This window comes from Lagenorhynchus albirostris, chromosome 9 (genome assembly GCF_949774975.1).
Source record: "Lagenorhynchus albirostris chromosome 9, mLagAlb1.1, whole genome shotgun sequence".
NCBI lineage: Eukaryota > Metazoa > Chordata > Mammalia > Artiodactyla > Delphinidae > Lagenorhynchus > Lagenorhynchus albirostris.
In genome coordinates this window covers 71,676,924-71,697,972 of record NC_083103.1, presented here as the reverse complement: position 1 = coordinate 71,697,972, position 21,049 = coordinate 71,676,924, and the positions used below count along the sequence as shown (strand labels likewise).

The window sequence follows — 21,049 nt, the reverse complement described above, 5'->3', positions numbered from 1 at the left end:
GTACTGGCAAGTGAACTGTAATTTATACGACTAGTTTGATGATAATGTTGCAATAGGAATGATACTTAGAGTGAGTAAGCAATGAACAATAATACCTGATTGTGTCTGATGATCTGAAAAACAGATTTTCCCAGAACATGAACAGAAATCTGAACATGATTTTCTTCAACTTTTGGGGATTTTAAGAAAGGTTTTAAGGTATCGCAGATACCATCTTCACAAGATGATGCATCAAACCTGACTCTTGCTGATCATCATATTTAACTTTCATTCATCTTTATCAGTATACTCTTGTACTGCGTATTGAACTCATCACCTGTGTGATCCCTACAGTGTGATTTCAGAAAAACGGTACAGTTATTTGCCAGATAGAAGACAAGTTACATAGATAAATATTGTAACTATATCATTTGTACTGAATTCATGAAAGCATAACCTATTATGCAGGTAGACACAGAGACAAATACATAAGTTAGGAAGAAGTTTGTCTGTTTCCTCAGGTTACTCTATGAGAATAAGATTGGTCATGTTATAAAGTTTGGAGCCCTTTCTGATGCGTTTTCTACAATGAGTGAAATAATGTAGGTACAATTATATTTAATTTGGTCAGTGCAGGGATACTGTTTTCCTATTTTAGCTATAGATGTGTATAACAAAGTATACATTCAAAACATTCTGAAAGAGAATGGGTGGTTGACTTCACAAGAATAGTATTCTTAATTGTAGAATCCCAGAAGTCCATATAAACATAGAAATCAAAAATTTTGTAGTTTTCTAACAATAAAATACTAATGTGTTATAATTATATCAGACTCATTAATTCAGGAAACAAATAGGATAAAACACAGTTATTTTTTACTTCGCAGAATATTTTAGAAAAAAAGTAGTTAAAAACTACCAATTTTTAATATTGGTATGAGAGTTTGTTTCAGTTTACATGTTGTTTATAAGCTAGAAAATTATCATAATCCAGGCATTTTTACCTCAGTAACTGTATATACAATAGCTTGCATGCTTTTCTTGTTTTGGGGTGTGGCTGTCCTTTTCCTTATAAGCCATTTTTCTCCTCCTTCCCAAACTTGGCTGACTCTGTGTTTTAAAGACTTAGTTCACGCATCACCTTGTTGAGGATTCTTCTCCTTTCTGGATTGGGTTAATTGTCCCTTCTCTGTACGTTGATTGCATCCCAGGCATAGCATTTGGCACATTGTTTTGTAATCATTTGTTTTTCTCCCAGGGCTGTAAATTCCCCTGATACAGGTGGTACATATTTCATTTCTGCATCTCCAGTGCTTAGCTCAATACTTGAAACATAGAAGTTGCTCAGTTTTTATTAACTGGGTTATTTAAATAAAAGAAGGTAAAGGAATCATTGTATAAATTAAAAAAAAAATAAGCATTTATTGGATTCTACTTTTAAAGAAAATCTGAAAACCAGAAAGGCTGTACATTCATTACAATATCTTCACTTCATATAGCAGATGATGTTTATTTCTTCCTTTAGGTGTTTACTGTTGGCAGAATTTGTGCTAATCGTACCAGAGTTTACCATGAACTGAAACATTTTAAATTCAAGCTGTACCAGGAATGTTGCTCCATTGCAAAGACAGAAGAGGTTGAAGATGAACAGGTTAAAGAAACAGTGGAGAGAATTTTCAATCAGTCAAAAGAAAGTGGCTGGATTAAGGAGGTAAGGTATTCATTATTGAAGAACCATTCATCGAGTAGGGTCTGGAGCCTAATTTTGATCAGCAAAAGGATACAAATTATGAGAGTAGAAGACAGTAAAATTTAAAAGAGAACCTCTCTTTCTCTCCCTGTCTTTGTATTTTCTCTTCTTCCACCCATTCCTTTCATGCTTATCATTGACCTACCCTGAATAGGTGCCCTGATGTTCTAAGCATTCGCTCAACTCATCAGATAAATTTTAATCAGCAATGATACTGTCCTTTAATGAAGGACCTCTGTCCTTTCAGTTTTATGTATGTGGTTTTCTTTACATATATATTAAGTCCCCTTATTTTCTTTGACAAAGTATAGGACTCACCTCTGCTTGTCTGCTTCCTATCTTTAGAACAGTTCTTGTGACCTGAGAGAGAAGAAGCACCTGGTGCCAATCTGAGGAAAGGATCTCGGCTGCCAGTTCTAATACCACCCACATCCTCTTCTTGAGGACATGGGACTGAGCAGTGAGCACTGTAACTGGAGATCAAGGGGAATGCAGAGGTTTCAGGCCACGGCACTGATTTTGATTCCCCCATATCCTGTTGATCACTAAATTTGATATCAGGGATAAAGTGGGGGTTTTGAAGAGTGCACTGGATTCCCGAAGATCTGCTGGCAGCTCATAGCTCTGGTCTGCTCACAGAGCTTTTAGAATTGTTATGGTGCATGGAAAGAATGCTAAAATGATTGCAATCTTCTAAAACAAGTCTAGTTACATGACTGTATAAGAGAGAACAAATAAGAGATTTTCAGGCAACTCAGTATATTTAATCTTAAAAAAAGAAAAAGGCTGACTTGAGATCCATTGCCTGCGTTATTTATATCATAGGGAAATTTGTAAAAGAAAAAAATAAAAAGAGAGCTTAGAGAATACACTTACGAGCAAAAGGAAAGAAAATGAGAACAACAAAACAGGAACTTCTTAGGACATTACAAGTTCCACAGAGGTCTCCTGGGCTGGTGAATGACATCAAGATTGGTTTCCCTTTTGACAATTATCTGCCCACCACAAACCACCACCCACTGATCCCCTTGCCTGCCCCCCACATCTTGACCCTTAAGTCGTCTTGCTCTCATTTTTCTCTCTTCAGCTTTTTATCTTTTACTTTGCTTCCACTTCTCTCACTTCCAGTTCTTTCCTCCTTATCCTTCTCTGTGCTTTTTCATTTGCCTTGGGGAAGAGCCATCACTTACCCAGTAAGTCCCAACTTCATTTTCCTTAATGACATTAAATTCTTAAGTGCTTTTATTGATGCATTTAAGTGTTGCCAACCCTCTCCTGGAGTTGAAAGACCTTTTGGAACACTGCATTTTTAAAAAAATTATGTACTAGGTGTAGCAAAACCACTGTGCATTACATATATTATATAATAATTTCATATGTAGGGAAGAACATTAAACTTCTTGCAGAAAAAAGTAAAAGCATTTCCAAATCACATACCTTAGAGGAAGCTTAACAAGGTCCATGACAACAGAAGGGACCTGGAAAAAAAAAACATTCTTAAGAAAAGAAAGCCAAGTATCACATTATGCTTAAAGAATAACACTTAGCATTGGGCATTGAAGGTATTTCAAGATGGTGCATGTTTAGGACAATGTGCACATTTTTTTTCACATAAAATACCAAAGAACTTCATTTTCTTTTTGAGATCCTTCCTACTTTAAAAAAATTGTCTATAGACTTCCTCAAAAGATTTCCTAGAAACCAAAGAAGTTTATTAGCCATTATAAACCCATATGCAGCTTTGTGTGCTGTGATTAAATTTCAGGATTTATCAAGTACCCTGACATTTTTCAACATCACTCTGCCTCCCCCTCAGTGTGTGTGTGTGTGTCTTTGAGTAATAGCACTACGTGTGTTCTTGTGATGCATGACTTCTTCTTGGCCACAGTTATTCTAACCCTTTAGAATGCCAGGGCTCAGTGCTATTATACTTGAGTGGCCACATCCGTGGCTCTTTCTGCTCTTAGCTCTCAATTATTATGTGAACCCCTTCTTTTACCTTACACAAACTATCTGTTCCTGTCATTCCTCCCCCAGCTTGTGTTTCACACCTTGCTTTTTTCCTTACCTGACTCTTCTTCCTCCGAGCATTTTCCTTCCATTATCTCGGGATATCTCAGCATTTCTTCCCAAAGACCTGCCAACTAGACTAACTTCATTCTTCTTATTCTTCCTCCTAACAGTTGAACTAGGAGATCTGTTTTTAACTAATGATATTAAAAGGGTAGGAGCAATTCAAGTGTAAGAAAAGAACAAATGATAAGAAAATTGTAATACAAAATTATAATAAAATGAAAATATATAATAAACATAATAGTAATATATGTCTCATTCTAAATTAGAGCTGAAGAACAGAGTATCATATGCACTGGCAAATTCTAACAAATGTTTTTTCTTTAAGAAGAAAGTGCCTATGATGATGGGGTTTCCAGGGAAATTGAAGACAGGATTATTGGGATGGGGTGGTGAATATATAACACCAGGAAGTGAATAAAGTATGTCCATAGAAGTATCAAGTTTCAGTTCCTATCACCACAAGCAGAGTTATCAGGATCCTCACTCACTTTACTGGGAGTAAAACCAGAGCTCATAAGTAGAGTTAAGAAACCATTAGGTCAGTTCATCTCCTCAGATGAAGGAAGCACTCTGAAATCTGTCAAGCTTGAAATCTCCAAATCATCCCAGTTCCTCTCTTCTCTTGTCTTGCCCTGGTCTTTACTCTCCACCTTCATTGCTGTCACTCAAATTTAGGCCCTCATTACCTAAATTATTACAGTAGACTATTATAGTAAGTAGTTGCCAAACCATTCTAGACTAGATGTTTCACCTTTTTTTTCCCCAAAAAATACACCTCAGATAGTGTCAATTTCCTGCCCTAACACCTGTGGCAGTTTTCCATCGCCTGTCACATTATTGCTAAACTCTGTAACCTAGCATTTCATACTGCCTCTTTGGTTCAGTCTTAGCTCTCTCAATTCCCCTACAAAACCTCAGATTGTAGTCAAATCCTGTACTTTCTTGTCTTGTCACTGTTGTATGGACTTTTGTCTCCTAGAGAAAACTCTCCACCAAATCGTTGCCTACCAAATCTTTTTCCCCAGGACAGCTTAAATGCCACTCTTTCCTGGTCACCTCAGCTAACCATAACCTCTCTTCTGAACCCGCGTAACAGTGTCTGTACTTCTTTATGGCACTTGTTATTTGTTGTCATTGGTGAACTCTGTTCTCCTTAGGGGCAGGGAAAGCAATTTTTTTAATACCTAAACAGTCATTAGCAGAGTATTTGATATATGTTATGTGTTCAGCAAATTTTTGTTGAATAAGTTATTAAAGTTGTTATGTTTCTACTATAAATATGATAATAGAAAACTTATAATTTATAAGAAAGTTATGAAATTAATAATAATGTTCATTTTGATCTCTTTCCAATGCTTTATATGAATTAGAAATACTTATTTGAAATTGAGTCCCTGTTCATAATAAAAAGATTTTTGTTCACAATTACCATGAGATTAACTTGCTCCTATTTTTGTCTGTAGATTGAAAAGGCCTAGTTTATCTTCACTGCTTTGAGTAAAATAACTAGCTTTTTTATTGTATACACAGAAATACGGTCAACTTCAAGACTATCTCAGTTCTGCGGATTACTTTCAAGATGAGAAGTTTGACTGAATTGTAACACATTTCCTTCAGAGAAGATTTTATACATTCCTGTAAATTTGAAGATCATGAGTCTTGTTTCTCTGTATCATGTGACATTTATATATTTTATGTATAGGTTCATGGCAAAATATCTTGTGTGAAACATATGTTCATCTTAATTTCCATGAAATGGCGCTCTACAGTCTAATAAAACTTTTATCCACTGTACATAGAAAACATAAGCTTAATCATTGTTAAGTGTATTTTAAAGTTATATAAAAATGCCTTTATAACATACGACTATCAAGTGAATGAGCTGTTCATGTACTGTCAGTTTAATAGAAAAACACTGTATTTAAAAAATGTATTTAGACTAACATCTATACGTATTTATTGCTGAATTCCTGCCCAGATCTGTTTATTACCCTTTTGCAGTATTAAATGATCTTCACTAATATATTTTTTACTACTGTCATTGTCTAAATCAGTGGGCCATGAAAGAAACCTCAGTGTCTCATTCAGTTCAGTTTCCTTGCCTCAGAATCAGACTGTAGTTTACCCATTTTAAGTAGAGGAGTGCTTTTTCTCCTCTTCCAGAGTTTCCCTTACAAATAGATTTTAGGCCTCCAGAGTCTTCCAACCCTCACATTCAGGAATAATTTCATGATATGTATTTTCATGCTTCATAATGTTCGTTCCTTTTCCTATCCAATTTTGTCTACAGGTTAATGATTTAAGATGTATTTTATTTATTTTTATCCATTACTTTTCCCACATAAGTATTTATGTTAGGATCAGAAGATCTCAGAGAGACAAATTCAGCCAAAAATAGTTTAAAAGCATATTTTGGCATCTTCATTGCTTTGCACATCTAAATTTTCACTTAATATAAATATAATAAAGTAAATAATAAAGTAAAATGGTTTCAGAGTGAACAAATGGACCATGTCTCTTCTGTATCTTTAATTCTTAAAAGTGGTATTCTCATAGGATCCAGTTCCCTGTGGAATTTTATTTATTTATTTATTTTTTACATCTTTATTGGAGTATAATTGCTTTACAATGGTGTGTTAGTTTCCGTTGTATAACAAGGTGAATCAGCTCTACATATACATATATCCCCATATCTCCTCCCTCTTGTGTCCCTTGTGGAATTTTAGATACTTGTTTCTTACTTGAAGTGTTGGTTGAACCTAGCTTCATCTGTTATGTGGTTCATGGAATGGACTTCATTACAAACTGCATACATTAAAAATTGCATTTTATTAAGTCCTTACATAGAGATTACTTAATATTTTCTGCAATTAATTTTCCAAAATTATCCCTATTATCATTGTAAACGAAACAGGGAGAAAGAGCTTACAAAGTTGTGAGAATACTGATGCTGATGTTTCATGTGAGGAGTGCATACCTTTTTAAAAGTGTGAAATAGAAATTTCAGTCACGTATCGCTATTATTCTTATTTTTCTGTCGTATGGAAATAATCCTTAACTATATGAAGCCACAGTTGAAAGTTGAAGTGAGTGTCCAAAAAGATGCAAGGCAGAGTTTAGAGGAAAAGTGATAGTCAAGTGGGAAGGGTGAAGGATCATGAATGATTTGTTAAAAAAGAAGTCCAAGAAAAGCAAGGGAATGATCTCTAAAGTATCTCTGATGACCCGGGAAGCATCACTTCTTGTATGTGACACTACAGACAAGCTTGAGCCAGCTGAAGAGTGAGAGTTCCAACTGAAAGTTTTAAAAATTAATTTATTCTTTTAAATAGCATGCATTTAATTTGTAAAAATGAAAGCACTAATGATTTTAGGGACTTATGATGGCAGCTGACCCAGTTCCTAGATCAGGCATCGTGTTGGCTTGAAGCATTTTTCCTATTAGAACAGCATTCTGACTGTTGGTCAGGAAATGCTAATAGGTAGCTTTGCTGATGTCTAAGGTCACTGCAACCGGGCAAGCTTCTTCAGTAGGTGTTTGGAGAGTACAAGAGACTTTTATGTACATGATAACACCAAAAGAATGGCAAAGAGACAGGCTGTCAGGAAATGAGAATTAGCATGGATCATGGGGCCAAAAGCAAGTAGTCTAGAAGAAAATAGAAATGTTGAAAAATTAGAATTAACTTTTGCAGGTATTGTGACATACTGTATTATTTTATCATCATCATCATCATTGATATCATTGATTCTATATAACAAAAAATAGTTTGTAAACTTATAAATCTCACATGTCTATGAACTTTTTAGGTCTGGGCATTTATTACTATAGTGTTAAATTCTTTGTGTTAGGTAGCTATGGATAGTAGAGATGATGAGGAACACAGATGGACAAATAAAAAGGAACTAATGCTTTAAAAAAAATCCATAGAGCTATTACAGAAGCTTTAGAGATATAAAAGAGGGAACAGTTCCATAAAAGGGAAAGACAAGGAAAAAAAGAAATGTTTATTTTATTGGCAGCTGTATGTAATTGACCATATTTTCTCACTTGTCTGCTCTCATACTCAGATGAGTAGTTCTATTCACTACTCATTTCTTGGAGGTATTATAGGACTTGCTTAGACTCCAGCATGTTGATTGAGGTGTAATTGCAGCCCTTGAGCTATTTTGGGTATAGTCTGGTTTCCCTGTAACTCTTTTCACACTTGATACTGAGGCAGCAAGTCCAGTGGTTAAGAGAATATAGGTTTGAAATCAGCCTTGAGTTTGAGTCCTGATGTGTTACTTCCTAGTTAGCTTAAGTAGTTTAATTTCAGTAAGCCTCAGTTTCCTCATTTATAAATGGGGTTAATAATACCTCTCCCTCAGGATAGCTGGTGGATTAAAGGAGATATATGTGAAGTGCTGTGCCTGAAACAGTGACTGTAAATAAACAGTAACTGATGTGAATGGAAATGAGGTTGTGGATGATGATGTCAGCTTGAAATTAAATGGCTGTAAAGGGTAAATTTGTACAAAAGACAACGTAAAGGAGTGTCCTACAACACTAGAATATAGTATGAAAATGTATTAAATTGTTGTTTGACAAGTTTTTAAGGTGTGTCCTTGCCTAGCTTAGAATTCAAAGTTTATGTCATTTAGGAATAGCGGATTTGACCAAAAACTCTGTTATTAATCAAAACCTGTGTTACTGCAGGACGGTAGAGTGAACAGTAAATTTTAATTTAAATATTGAATTTTTTCTCTTTCATCAAGTATGATTGCTGAATATAAAGTTCCGGTAGTAATAGAAAGAAGATAATGTCTAATGAATACACCTTTTTAAAAATCAAATATAAAATGATCAAAACTCCTTCACTTTTTAATGACACCTCATGAGAGAGTTCTGCGTGCAAATTTGCATACCTAACAAAGATATATTTCTGCCTTTCTCCATGAGTGGTGAGGAACTTAGCCTTGGAAGGGACAGAAAGAAGTATGTTCCAACGAGAAGTAAAGTTATATTCCATCAGAATGCACTTGTCCCAAATTCCAAAGTAGCATTCCAGGATTTGTGAAAATAAAATGAACTAATGTAGGCCAGCCTATCGAGAACTAAATTGTAGATAAATCCAGCCTTAAAATGTTTGCATTGATCTTACCCATTCACTTCTATCCACAGCTCCGTTTGAAGCAGCACCATGTTACTGAGATGCCAGAGTTGGTTTAAATTAACAAAGCCCCATTGCTTGAGACCTCAAATCCAAACGACTTCCAAGTTAGGATACACAGAATATTTATGGACCTGACTATACCAATCTTGCACTCACCTTAATTTATTCTCCATAATTGATAATAATAAGCAGAATCCAATATACATTTTGAGGTCTTAAAGGTAGGATTATCTGAAGATGAGGGGACAACAGTCTGTGTCAGAGATCTATTTGGTTTGTGTTAGTAAACTTTTTGAAACTCGACTGCTACATAATGATTTTCCTCATTCTATATGTAAATCAGACAGCTATGGAGACCCCAAATCTTGCATTAGGTCTGTCATAGGCAATCTTGTATTTTCAAAGAAATCTTTTTTTTTTTCCTTTCTGGAACTGGTATTGGTAATTTCATCATGGTAATCTATTTTAGTTATTCTTACTGATATGCTTATGATCACCCAGATTGACTTATCCAGAGACGTACAAAGCAGGCGGGCAGGTAGATAGACACCGGCCTGTCCTTCAGGAGCTAATGATGTGATTTCTTCTCGTCTCCCTCCTCCCCCCTCCCGCAACGCGCACACACCCTACGTCTCCCTGTGACACTCTTGAACATCTCTTCCGTGCTCACCCAGCTCTCGCTAGGGTGCTCTGGGGTGTCATGGACAACATACTGAAAAATGAAAATGACATCCTCAGGGGGGCGTAACGGAGGTCTGGAAGGGAAAATACATCCCCTGGCCGGGAATTTCTTCAACATTTCGAGCTGGTGAAGTAGTCGACTAGAGGTTGGGGAATTTCCCCAACCTTCTCCCCCGCCCCGGAGCCGAGGCGGAGGCCGAGCTGCGCGCGCCGCCGCCGAGATGCGCAGGCTTTGGGATTCACCTCTTCAGCCGCTGGGAGGCCCTCTGTGTTCCCCTTTCCCCGGCGCCGGCCGCCTTGCTCGCCTGTGCAGTGGCACCCGCCTTCCACCAGGGAGCCTCGGGCGAGCGCTCCCCCCGCCCCCGCCCCCCCCCCCCCCCCCCCCCCGCAGCTCGCTGGCTCTCTCTTTCTCCCTCTGTCTCACTCTCTCTCTTTCTCTCCCTCTCCTATCGGAGCACAATGAAAGCCTGTGTATCGCCGTGACTCCGGGCTGCGGAGCCAGTGTCAGCCCAGCGGCGAACAACAGACGGGAAAGAGAAAGGAAAAGACCAGCTACTTTCTTTTCCATCTCTAAAGCGGAACAATCCAAGAGATAGAACCACATTGCTTATTGCGAGTCCAGACCCTCAGATCCACTGGCCGGGGATGGAATGTACAAAAGTGGACAGAAAAGTGGCTGGACATGACTCGGTGCAATTTGCTGGAAGTTTGTAAGTTTGACCATCGTTTGTAAATTACTCTCGGAGGAGTTTGTCTCTCTTGATAACTGTATTAGGATCGAGCCGGGGGTGAAGACTAGGAACGTAAGCGGGAAAGAAAAAAATGTGTTGAAGGATCTCTCTCAGTGGCTAGTGACTTCAGACTGCTTTCATTTAAGGCTGGGAAACCTTAGCGGGAATGAGGATTTTACTGGTGATTGGATTAGCCGAAGAAAAAAGCATGGTCCAAAAGTCCAGTTACTGGTATTAACAATTGAAAAGCTGCCTCCCGTTCTTTGGGGAGAGGATCACATCCTGCAGTCCCCCAAAGGGGAGAAAACACCGGAGCAAAGGGAAAGGGAGGAAAAAATTAAAAGCCAAAGGACAGTATCTCTTGATTTTTGTACGTTTTGAACATTGACTTCAAAAAGCTTCTGAAACAGCACTTTTTTTTTTTTTTAACCTGAGGAAAAGTAAAGGCCGTGGGTTACAGAGACCATGGTAGAAATGGGTTTCTCTGCAGAAACATCCCCATAAAGAATCTTCCAAAACAACTAGGTGAGGGGGAGTCCAGCTCTGTATTAATACCTCTCACAATTCCCTTGGCTGTCTGTTCCTGTCTCTCACTTGACAATCCCTGAATTCTTGCTCTTACCCCCAGATCGATCGTGTGTTTACAAAGTACCTAGTGGCTCTTGTCAGTTTGGTGGGGGGAGAAAAACCCCACTAACTGTCCAACTTCTCCAGAGCTGTCAAATGCAATTAGAGTTAAGTTGATCAGTGTTTGTTTCCAACTTACGCTCTGCGATTGGCTTCTATTCTTTCTCCTCACCCTCTTTTACTCCCTCCCCTCCCCCATACCTTCTCCACTACTCCCCCCAACCTCTGAAGACCTCTATTCATGTGGCCCTGAACACTGAGCGCACATTGTCAACAGCAGATTTGCCTGCATTAACCAGCCATAGCCTCCTTCCACCTCACCATCCCAGAGGCAGCAATCATTGTGTCCAGTAAGATGGGGGACACAGCGCCCCCGCAGGCCCCCACAGGAGGGTTAGGGGGGGCCCCTGGGGCGGGGCTCCTTGGAGGGGGCTCGGTCACCCCGAGAGTGCACAGTGCCATCGTGGAGCGCCTTCGGGCACGGATCGCCGTCTGCCGCCAGCACCACCTGAGCTGTGAAGGACGCTACGAACGGGGTAGGGCCGAGAGCTCAGACCGGGAAAGAGAGAGCACCTTGCAGCTCCTGAGCCTCGTACAGCACGGCCAGGGGGCGAGGAAGGCTGGCAAACACACCAAGGCCACTGCCACTGCTGCCACCACTACAGCCCCTCCCCCGCCACCTGCTGCCCCTCCTACAGCCTCCCAAGCGGCAGCGACAGCGGCCCCACCGCCCCCACCAGACTATCACCATCACCACCAGCAGCACCTGCTGAGCAGTAGCAATAATGGTGGCAGTGGTGGGATCGACGGGGAGCAGCAGCCACCGGCTTCAACCCCGGCGGACCAGAGGAACTCGGCCCTGATTGCGGTAAGGCACCTGGTTTTCTCCCGATTCTGGCTGTGGTCGTGTGGACTTTGGCGAGGGTAGAGCTGGCCTCGGCCTGATGTAGAGTGGACGGCAGTGCAAAGGGCCAAGATGCCACCTGACTACCTCAAAGGCTATTGGGTGTCTTGTTTGTGAGGTGTTACTAAACCCTTACTCGTCAAGTTCTGCTGGTGTTCATTCATGGGTTCTCCTCCACCTGTAGAGTATTCCTTAAGTGGTAAGCAACTTGAGTTTTCCAGAGTTTGCTCTGGGGTCCAGAGCTTGCAGAAGAATTGGCTACGAGCGGCAAGATCTGAGCCATTGAGGAAGGTCTTGTCTCAGGAAGCCTCCTGCTTTGGCGAGCCAGCACTGATTAGGCCCAGCAAGCCATGCTTAGCCTGAAAGCATTTGTTTAGCAGTCCAGATGACCTTTAGCCAAGCCTTTTCCTTCTTGTCCTATTTCCCCTTCCCTCTTTGAAGTGGCCCTTTCTCCCTGGGTCAGGAGAACATAAGTGGTAATCTCTAGCAGAGCAAGTTCCCTGAGCGTTCCCTCACTCAAAAACAAAAACTTGGGGAAATAGCCCAGAGACTGGTGAGGGAGTGTTTTTACAAGGCCTGCTCCCTGATTTCTTACAGATTCCCCCACTGTCCCCATCTAGCTTCTTGCCACAGACACTTCAGTCAGATACTGCCCACTTACAGCCTTCACTAAAATGGGCAGGCGCAAAGGGGCTGTTACCATGCTGTCATCCTAGAAAGTGCCTTGTCTTCAGCCATTCCTGGTGACAGGACATCCAACCTGAAAGTTGTGATTAGGTTTCTGGCTGGAAGTTCCTCCTTAGAGGTATAGACACACCTCATCCCAGAGCGGGTAGCCCTTGACTCATTGGTTCTTGGTGCTAGTCCAGGTCAGGTGACTGCCAGTCGTGTGCTGGCTTTCCCCCCAAAGCTGCTGGGCCCATAGCCTCAGGGTAGAAGGTGGAGCCCTGCCCTGCAGCCCTGCAGCCCTGCAGCCCTGCAAGCTTCCTCCATTTCTGAGTTCTGTGGGGATTCGGAAGTCCTGTGTCCGCTAACAGCACAGCTCCAGTTTGCCCAAGCCAGCCCTAATGAAAGTCAGCAACAGGAAATGGCCATGCAAGCTGAAACGTCCTCAAAAAGCCCAAAGGAGAGGAAGGCACTGCGTTGAACTCCTTCTCCGAGGGAACTTGAGAAGGAGCTCTAGGGAGAGGACATCCTCCAGCCAGGCCTCTAGGATGCTTCTCTGTGGGTCCTCCTTATCCCTGGCCTGAGTCTGTGATGGTTGAAGTTTCCAGAAAGTCTGGGGGCTGTATTGGTGCTGTTCTATTCCACCACACGTTTTGCTTGAGATGCCTAGAACTGCAACTTCCTGGCGCCAACTCCAGACGAAAGATAACTGCTAACAGTTAAACTGCCCAATGTTTGTTGTTTTATCCTTGGATACAATTAGCCTGTGGGGTTATATTAGTGCTTCAAGGCCTAATTTCCTCTCCCTTCCACCTGCTCTATCCCCACCTCTCCCTGGAATTCCCTAGGACAGCAATGAGAGTTTGTTTCGTGAAAGAGACATGTTGAGGTAAAGGGGGGCGGGGCGGGTAAAGAATCACTCAAATGGAGAGAAGAATGAGGTTTGTATGTGAGTGTGTGTGTCACTGGCATCTGCAGCCAAAAGCATCTAAATGCCCTGATTGTCCCCAGTAAATTTATAATCTGTCTGCAAGTCTCCCAATAATACCGCCTTGTGTGCTTCACAGTCTCCTGGTAAGTGTTTCGGGGGGTGATACAGGGAACCAGGCGCCCAGCCCTTCTCAGTGGAGAAGACAGATCTCTGTCCTGGGTGCCAAGATGGGATGTGGCCTTCACATCCCAGCCGCTGCAAGGAAGGTGTCTGCTTATGGCCTCGTTCTTTTGGTTTTTGCTTTTCTCCCACTTGGAAGGAAGATGAGGCTGCCTCTTTTTCTTGGGGGCTTGGGTATGCGAATTGAAACCAACTTCAGTGGTTATTGTAACTTTACGACGATAGCAATATCCATGCTGGGAGGAAGTGAGAGCACCATGTCTGGCCTTTCCCGACTGGAGGCTTAACTGCTGCGAAAGGCAAAGGTGGCTGCTCCTTCACTCCTGTTCTGAAAGGGAATCTGCTTTCTCTCCCCTAACTACCAGCCATCTCCTAAAACATCCCCTTAGAGGAGCTCCCTCCCCGAGTGCCGAGAAGATTGATGAGAGGTGCAGTGTGAGTTAGGAGTAAAAAGTCCAGTTTATTTCTGATGGTGGCTTTTCACTGCAAACCTGTGCCATTGCAAGGGTTGATCCACCACCCCCCTTTTGGTTATTGGAAATTCCCTTCTCCATTTTAGCTTCTAAATTTGGCGCTTTGTTACTCAGCATGGTACTCAGAGATGGTGATGCAAGTACTGTATTAACCTGATAACATTGTGTCTGAAGGGAGGCCTGGGCATTTGGGAGTGATTCACTAAGCCTGTTAAATCTGCAGGTCTCACTTCGCTCAGGATCCTCTTATTTTCAGAAACACCATCCATTTAAAGGGGACTTTGCGCAGAATGGGTGTCAGAATTCTTTCTTAATACTGTGTCCATAACTAGATTTATTTCTGTCTGGGTGTGTTGAAGGTATCCCTTTAATAGTTAATTCTTATGCCCTAAGTGGCCATACATGTCCTTTGGAGAAAAGGAGAGAATATTGATCATCTAAAACCGAATATGCACGGTGTCCTCAGATGAAAGCCCTGTGTCCTGCATACCTGCTAGTACAATGCCTTGTATATAGTCAGTAATATCTGAATGAGGGTGGAAAGGGAACTTCTGTTCTGTGGGATAGTGTTGTCTTTGAGGGGTGTGATACTACAAGAAATATATAATGTCTGAGATTTTCAATAGCCTGAGTTTCAAGAACAATGCAAGAAATAAACCTCCAAGCTGGTTCTAATTCTGTCCACATTGAGAGCCTAATTCTGCAGCCCTTACTCAGCCAGTTTCTTCATTTAACTCAAGTGCAAGTTCAGGGGAAGCCCCATTACTGCAGAGATTGCAGGAACAGGGCCTTTAAAGAGGGCCTGGATTGTAAGGGTTTAAGCAGATCTGCATTTCTGACCACTTGGAGCAGGCTTTAGGCACTAAATCATTTTCTGGTGAAGTATGTTTGAATCTTTGAATGAACTGTGAAACTGAATAATTGCTGGTCCATGGAACAGAAAGGTTTAGAGCTTCCGTGGTGCATTATTAATCTTTCCCTTTTGCCTGAGACAAGCTCTTTTTCTGTTGCTTTAGACTCTGTTGCTAGGCTGGATAGATAAGTGGTTCTAAGTCATCTTTGGCTTCAGAGATTATCTTTTCTCTAATATAGTGTGGAGGAAAGAAAACAGATCAGACAAGGAGACTGCATCCTCGGGGTCTGTGCCTGCGTGATCACTAACAAGCTGGGTGACCTAGGACAAGTTACTTAGCAGTCATGTGTAAAACAGAACAATAATGCTGCCCTAGCTTGTTGAGAAAGCCAATGAATGTGTGTTTCTGAATAGACTCTGGAAAAAAAATAAGCACTGCAGAAATGCAAGGCATTACTAGTATTACTAATAATAAACTACTAGACAACAAATCATAATACCAGTTTTTCCAGGGATTAAAAGTGTACTTAAGCTTTCAGTTGTCTGTTTTAAATGGTGAAATAGCTTTTATTGTAAATAGAGGGGTTGGTATTTCAAATTCAGTGCTGTCAAGATAAGACTGAGCTATCAGAGTACTTAAGTGTTCCCGAAGGTCCCTGGAAATCCTAGTGAAAATGTGCAACAGTGTGAAAGTGTTTAGGGTCTTTTACAGGCCCCTGCACAGACCTGAGCGGCTTTGGAAAGGTGTGTCCCCCGGCTTGTGTCAGGAATATTAGAAAAGTAGTTTGCACAAATGACATGGGAAAGTTAACTATTTTGTCAACAATAGTCTAAAATGTTAATTGTTAGCTTAAGAAATTCAAACAAGTTAAATCATTGCCAGAGTCCCCTGGTTATTTTTAACTGATAATAATCAAGTTTCCAATTGACAGTTCAAAATTTGAGGGCTGTAGGGTGGGCCTGGGGCTGAAAACAGAAACAATTCATTGGCCAGAGCTGGGTGTCTGCAGCTGTCCATGTGGTAAATATCCTCCGTGGGACAGTGATAGGAGTGTTTACATTGTTTATATGTGCAGCCATCATTTCCTTAAAAACTGACCTATTTTTGTTCTGTTTTCCAGAACAGAGTAATAAAGGGGGAGTTCTTATCTATCCAGAACCTTCCTACTACTTCTTTCCAGTAAATATAATTGTAAGATCTCACAAAGGCAAAAGAGTTCAAGTGGAGAGAGAAGTTGGTACACTCCTTTACCAAAAAATGGGTAGAAAGCTTGTTTTGACAGCCAAGTAATGTTAGTATGTCACCCAAGATGTCTTGCTTGTGTAGGTCAATGTTTATTTATAGAAGGCATCTGCTTTCTTTGAAATAATGTCTTTGCTAGGTGATGCTTATCAAATTTTCCTCAACCTTAAAGTTTAGTGCGGTATGGCTCCCCTCTGCCAGTAAACCTTTTGTTAAGTACCAAGACAAGCATGGGTGTCCAAATGTTCTTAGGCATAACAAATATGACTGAAAGAGTGGCCTTGATTAGCTGTTTTTGTTTTTATTGTTGTTGTGTGCATTTGTTTTTAGCACTGCTATTTAATTTCAGAAAGCTTAGAAGGAAATTTGAAAAAAAATCATCCAGTTCTGCTATGCATGGCAGCTAAACCATTCCGAATGGCTTCTACTACTTCCTTGTACTTTAATCCAGTCCCTTTTATATGATCATAGGCAGGATCATGTTTAATGAAAACAATTCTAAATTCTTTCTTCTGCATTTTCATGATAATTTCCCTTATACTTTAACAGGTTCTGTGTGAGAATAGAGAAATACAGCTAAAGACCTAGTCCCTTCTTACTTACAGGCTAGTCGTCAATCAAGACCACATGGACACAGTAAAAGTACTTAACTAGGTAGGATGGACCAAAACTGATATAGAAAATCAGAGGGAGAGAGGAATAAATATTTCTTGAGCCCTAGAATGTCAAGGCACTTTTATTGTATATTTTATGTGATGCTTAAAAAAAAAAAAAAAGAGAGAGAGAGAGAGAGAGAGAGAGATGAGTAAGCAATATTTGGCTGTTTTACACATAAGGAAACTGAGGCTTAGAGATTTAGTAAATGGAAGAATTTTATGCATAGATTTTCGAGTTTGACCCGTGTTTGATCCCTCCCTCACACCTACAGCTGTATGAGCTTGGAGAGATAATTTTCTTTTTGGGCATCAATATCTTCATCTGTAAAGTAAAGCTAATATTCTTTAGCGTAACAGTCAGTATAGTGCCTGACACATGGCGGGTACTCAGAACATGAGTGCTGTTAGTAGTTGGTAGGAGAGAAAGTCAAACCCAGGCCAGGCAGCACTTTATGGACAATGTGGGTCCCCAGCAGGCCTGGGAGGAGCAAGAGAGAAGGTGGAATGAGGAGTGGGGCTGCTGGGTGCCAATGTGTGTGAACCTTGGGTGTTTGGGAACAGAGAGTGGAGCCTGGCTGACACTGTGGTCACGTGTGAACAGTGAGGGGAACACGTGAGACCGATCCATCTCCTGGAGGGTCCGGAGCTCTGGCAAGAGTGTATCAGAGCCCTGGGAAATGGTCGAGCAAGGAAGGCTCAGAGGAGTCAGCGTCTGTGAAGCAATAATAATCCTTCATATACTTGAAGACAAGTATTACATTTCCCCTCCAGCAGCCTCTTCTCATTGCTCACTGCCTAAGTGTTCTGTATTACCTATCTTCAAGTCCCTTGAGCTGCTTAATGCCTTGCTATTTACACACTTCTCCCATTCACTGTGAGTTATATACAGCGTGACATGGCCTTTGGCATTGAAAGGAGATGGTTTTAAAAGCACAGTCGCTAGACACAGAAGAGAAACTAAAAGAAGCAGAACCAACTACACCTCTCTTCTTGGGCTGGCTAGGCCTTCCAGTGCAAATAAGAATTTCCCCCGTGGGTAAAAGTGGGTTCTCTTGATGTTAAACTGATCTTCCCAACAAATGAGTTTATTAACTTGGAAAAGGTCTTTTCATTAAAACAAACAAAAAAAAATCATAAGCAGAAATTTATGAGAAGCTGTGAGCCCAGATAGTCTTTGAGATTTACTTGCTTTCTTCCTTGCTTTTTAATTACAGGTGGGTTACAGATCTTTTACTAGCCCTAAGGAGTCAGATACCAGTTTCCCTTATTTGGTCCATGTCACAGGGCACAGGGAAGGCTCCTATGGAGTAGATGGCTGAGGGAAAAAATCAACAACTCCTTCCCTCCCTGATTCGAGGCAGGATGCTGGGATACTGACCATAGCTGGAGTGGCTCTCCATCTTTGGATCCTAGCTCTGACCCTTTCCTATACATATCTAAGGGACAGGTGTGAAAGAATGAAAGCTGTTCTTTTTCCTTGGAGAGGGGATGAAGAGAGAGGTTTATATATTCTCCACAAGGCTTGAAGACGACTAGAGAGTCGGGCCCTACCACAAGCAAATTGCCAAAGGAATGGCCAAGAAATGGGCAAATAGTATTTGACAGGCACTGTGGTCTCTGTGGGTCTTAATAGTTTTAGCAAGAGTTCTAAAATTTCATATCAAGATTGTGGACATGGGTGCTCTTTCGGGTTTGGGGAAGTTATCCATGAAGCCAATAAAGAATCATTGCACAGCTATTCTATGCCAAGAGAATGAATGTATCCATGATGAGTGATTTGATATAGCCTCTGTCTTCTTGGAATTTACAGTCTGAAAGGGGTGGGGGTGTGGTTGGAAACAGAAGTGTTAAAGTCAGCTTGAGGTGGCAAGACATCGTAGCACTTAAGAACCTGGGGTTAGGGTGAGACTACCTGGTTTCAAATCACAGCTCTACAACTTACTAGCTGTGTCTTCTTGGTTCATTTAATTCAACTCTCCAGCCTCAGTTTTCTCACCTGTAAAATGGAATGATAGTGATATAACTAACTACTTTCTGGCACCTAGAAGAGGCTCAATACATTTTAGATGTTGTTATTGTTAATGTGAGAAGTGACATAGTCAAGTCAGATTCGTGGTTTTCCCAGCTCAGGAGTCTATCCCCAAAAGGATGTCAGGGATATTTTATGCAAGGGATGGTTTTTCTCTTTATATTTATTTAAAATGGCTAGTGAAGTATACCATATTACCCAGTATATCCATACTATCCCTAAATAGTTTACTATGGAGATGCTGTCTGGGAGGGGTTTACATTTCTATGAAATGGGTTGAATAGTATCCTTCTTCAGAACAGGATCAATTAATATCTCTTCCATTCCTGGGATTCTAGGACTCCTAATTTAGAACTTGACTAGAGTGAGTGTTTATTTGACTCCTTACTTCTTCTTGAATAAAGGCTGGGTTTCCATTTAGTTGCCCGGGGAGTGTGTAGTGTGGACTGTGTGGGTAAATGAGAAATTTAGACTGTCTATTGAGAATTTGGAATGATTAGAATGGAATAGTCCAAATTTACCAATTGAACTAAATTATTAATTCATACTGACGAGTAATTCTTAAGTGAATCTGGTCACAGAGTCGCAAAGAGTTAGCAGTTCCCTGCTGTGGAGATTCAAATGTATGCTTTTGAAAGCCAGGTCCCTTGCTCAAGTTGCCAGGGAATCAGTTCTCTCACTGCAACCGCACACAAACAGGCGGCACGAATTTGCCCTCCTCCCAACCCCGACCTGGAGCATGTTGAAAATTTCAAGCCTTGATGTGGGTCTTAGCTTGGAATCTCTTCTTTGCTCAGTACCTCCTCAAGTGTGACTTTCCATAAGAAACACGAGGAAAATGCTGCCAAGGCTTCAAAGCAAGTTTCTGTGAGGATAATTCTTAATCAAAAGCACAGTGTTTCTATGAAAAAGTGACAGGATTAGAATGAGCATAATCTTGTTCTTGGTGGATGATATTTGGATAAGGACAGATTTCTTGGTTCTAACTCAGAGCAAAGAATGTAGTCAAAACGTTTTTGGTAGTTTCTTTATTCCCCACCATTTAAACTTACATTCCCCTCCTCCTCTTGAAGGATAATATTCTGAGGAAATGTAGAATCAAACTCGTGTTGGGTTTGTTTTGTTTTATATTGTTTTTAACAGTGTTCTTGCTTCTGGAGTCATGGCTGGTTCCTATGTTAATATAGAATCATTAACATTGTCGTTTTAAAAGTTCTCTTTTGTCAGAAATGTGGTTCAGCTTTCCAGCACACTAATAACTCTCACCCACATGAAGCCCAACACCTTGAATTCCTCACTGTACAACAGGCTTCTTTTCAGGTAGTTCTGAAGGATTTGAACAGAAAGTTAATTACATGTCTTTTTCTTTTTTTTTTTTTTTCCCCAGAAAATTTACTTAAGGCCAAAGTTTCCTTCAACTGCTAATAACTTACCAGGGGTTTGTTGGATACACAGTATAATCTCTCAGAGTCATGGTAACCAGGGTGCAAAGAAGTGGCTTAATTGAATACAATGTGTACTGTACTGTGTCTTTGGAATGACGATTGCCACACTTTGGTGTACACTGCTCATTTCTGGAGGTCTCTGGAGTTTAAATTATGTAAAAATAAAAACATTCTCTGGCTGAGCAGCTGAGAAACTAATTTTTCGTTGTTGTTCACGTAAGTAGGCCCATACTTGCTAAACCGGCAAAGGCTTGCACATTTGATTGCCACACTACACCATGTAATTTCAGACAGCAAAACCTGTGAGCTGGTGGTATTATCCCATTTGGTTGTTTCACAGAGGTGTTGAAAAAGAGCAAAGTACAGACATAAGGGTAAACAGGAAAGAGCAGTGGTCCTTCTGACAGAAACACGGGGCAGAGGCGATAGATCAGGAAAGTTTGCACCCAAGTCCTGTAGCCATTGCACCAACGAGAGCTTCCTTTTCTCGCTTAGATTCTTTGCATGTGCATCTGTTTGCAGGCTCATTCCCCCGGCGAGAGATTCTGAGCTGTCTTTGTGCTAAATTAAACATTAGTTTTCTCCTTGGGAACCTGATCTTCCAAAGACTAGGCAACAGTATCTTTCCAAGAGAGCTCTCAGCTCCCTCAGGAAGAGGCTAGCTCAGGA

General features: G+C 40.9%; 2 protein-coding genes across 4 annotated transcripts in view; both read left to right on the top strand.

The window, feature by feature from the left end:
- The window catches only part of CCDC82 (coiled-coil domain containing 82), a 29,670-nt gene extending 21,271 nt beyond the window's left edge, over nt 1-8,399 (top strand). For all 3 annotated transcript variants that reach the window (XM_060160264.1, XM_060160263.1, XM_060160262.1), the window contains 2 exons: nt 1,505-1,690; nt 5,336-8,399. In XM_060160264.1, the coding sequence (XP_060016247.1) occupies nt 1,505-1,690; nt 5,336-5,401 (252 nt within the window). In that variant the 3' untranslated portion in view covers nt 5,402-8,399. The remainder of the gene's footprint in view (nt 1-1,504; nt 1,691-5,335) is intronic.
- A 1,726-nt stretch (nt 8,400-10,125) lies between these two features.
- The window catches only part of MAML2 (mastermind like transcriptional coactivator 2), a 362,152-nt gene continuing 351,228 nt past the window's right edge, over nt 10,126-21,049 (top strand). The window contains exon 1 of the mRNA XM_060160261.1: nt 10,126-11,868. Within this exon, the coding sequence (XP_060016244.1) occupies nt 11,356-11,868 (513 nt within the window). The 5' untranslated portion in view covers nt 10,126-11,355. The remainder of the gene's footprint in view (nt 11,869-21,049) is intronic.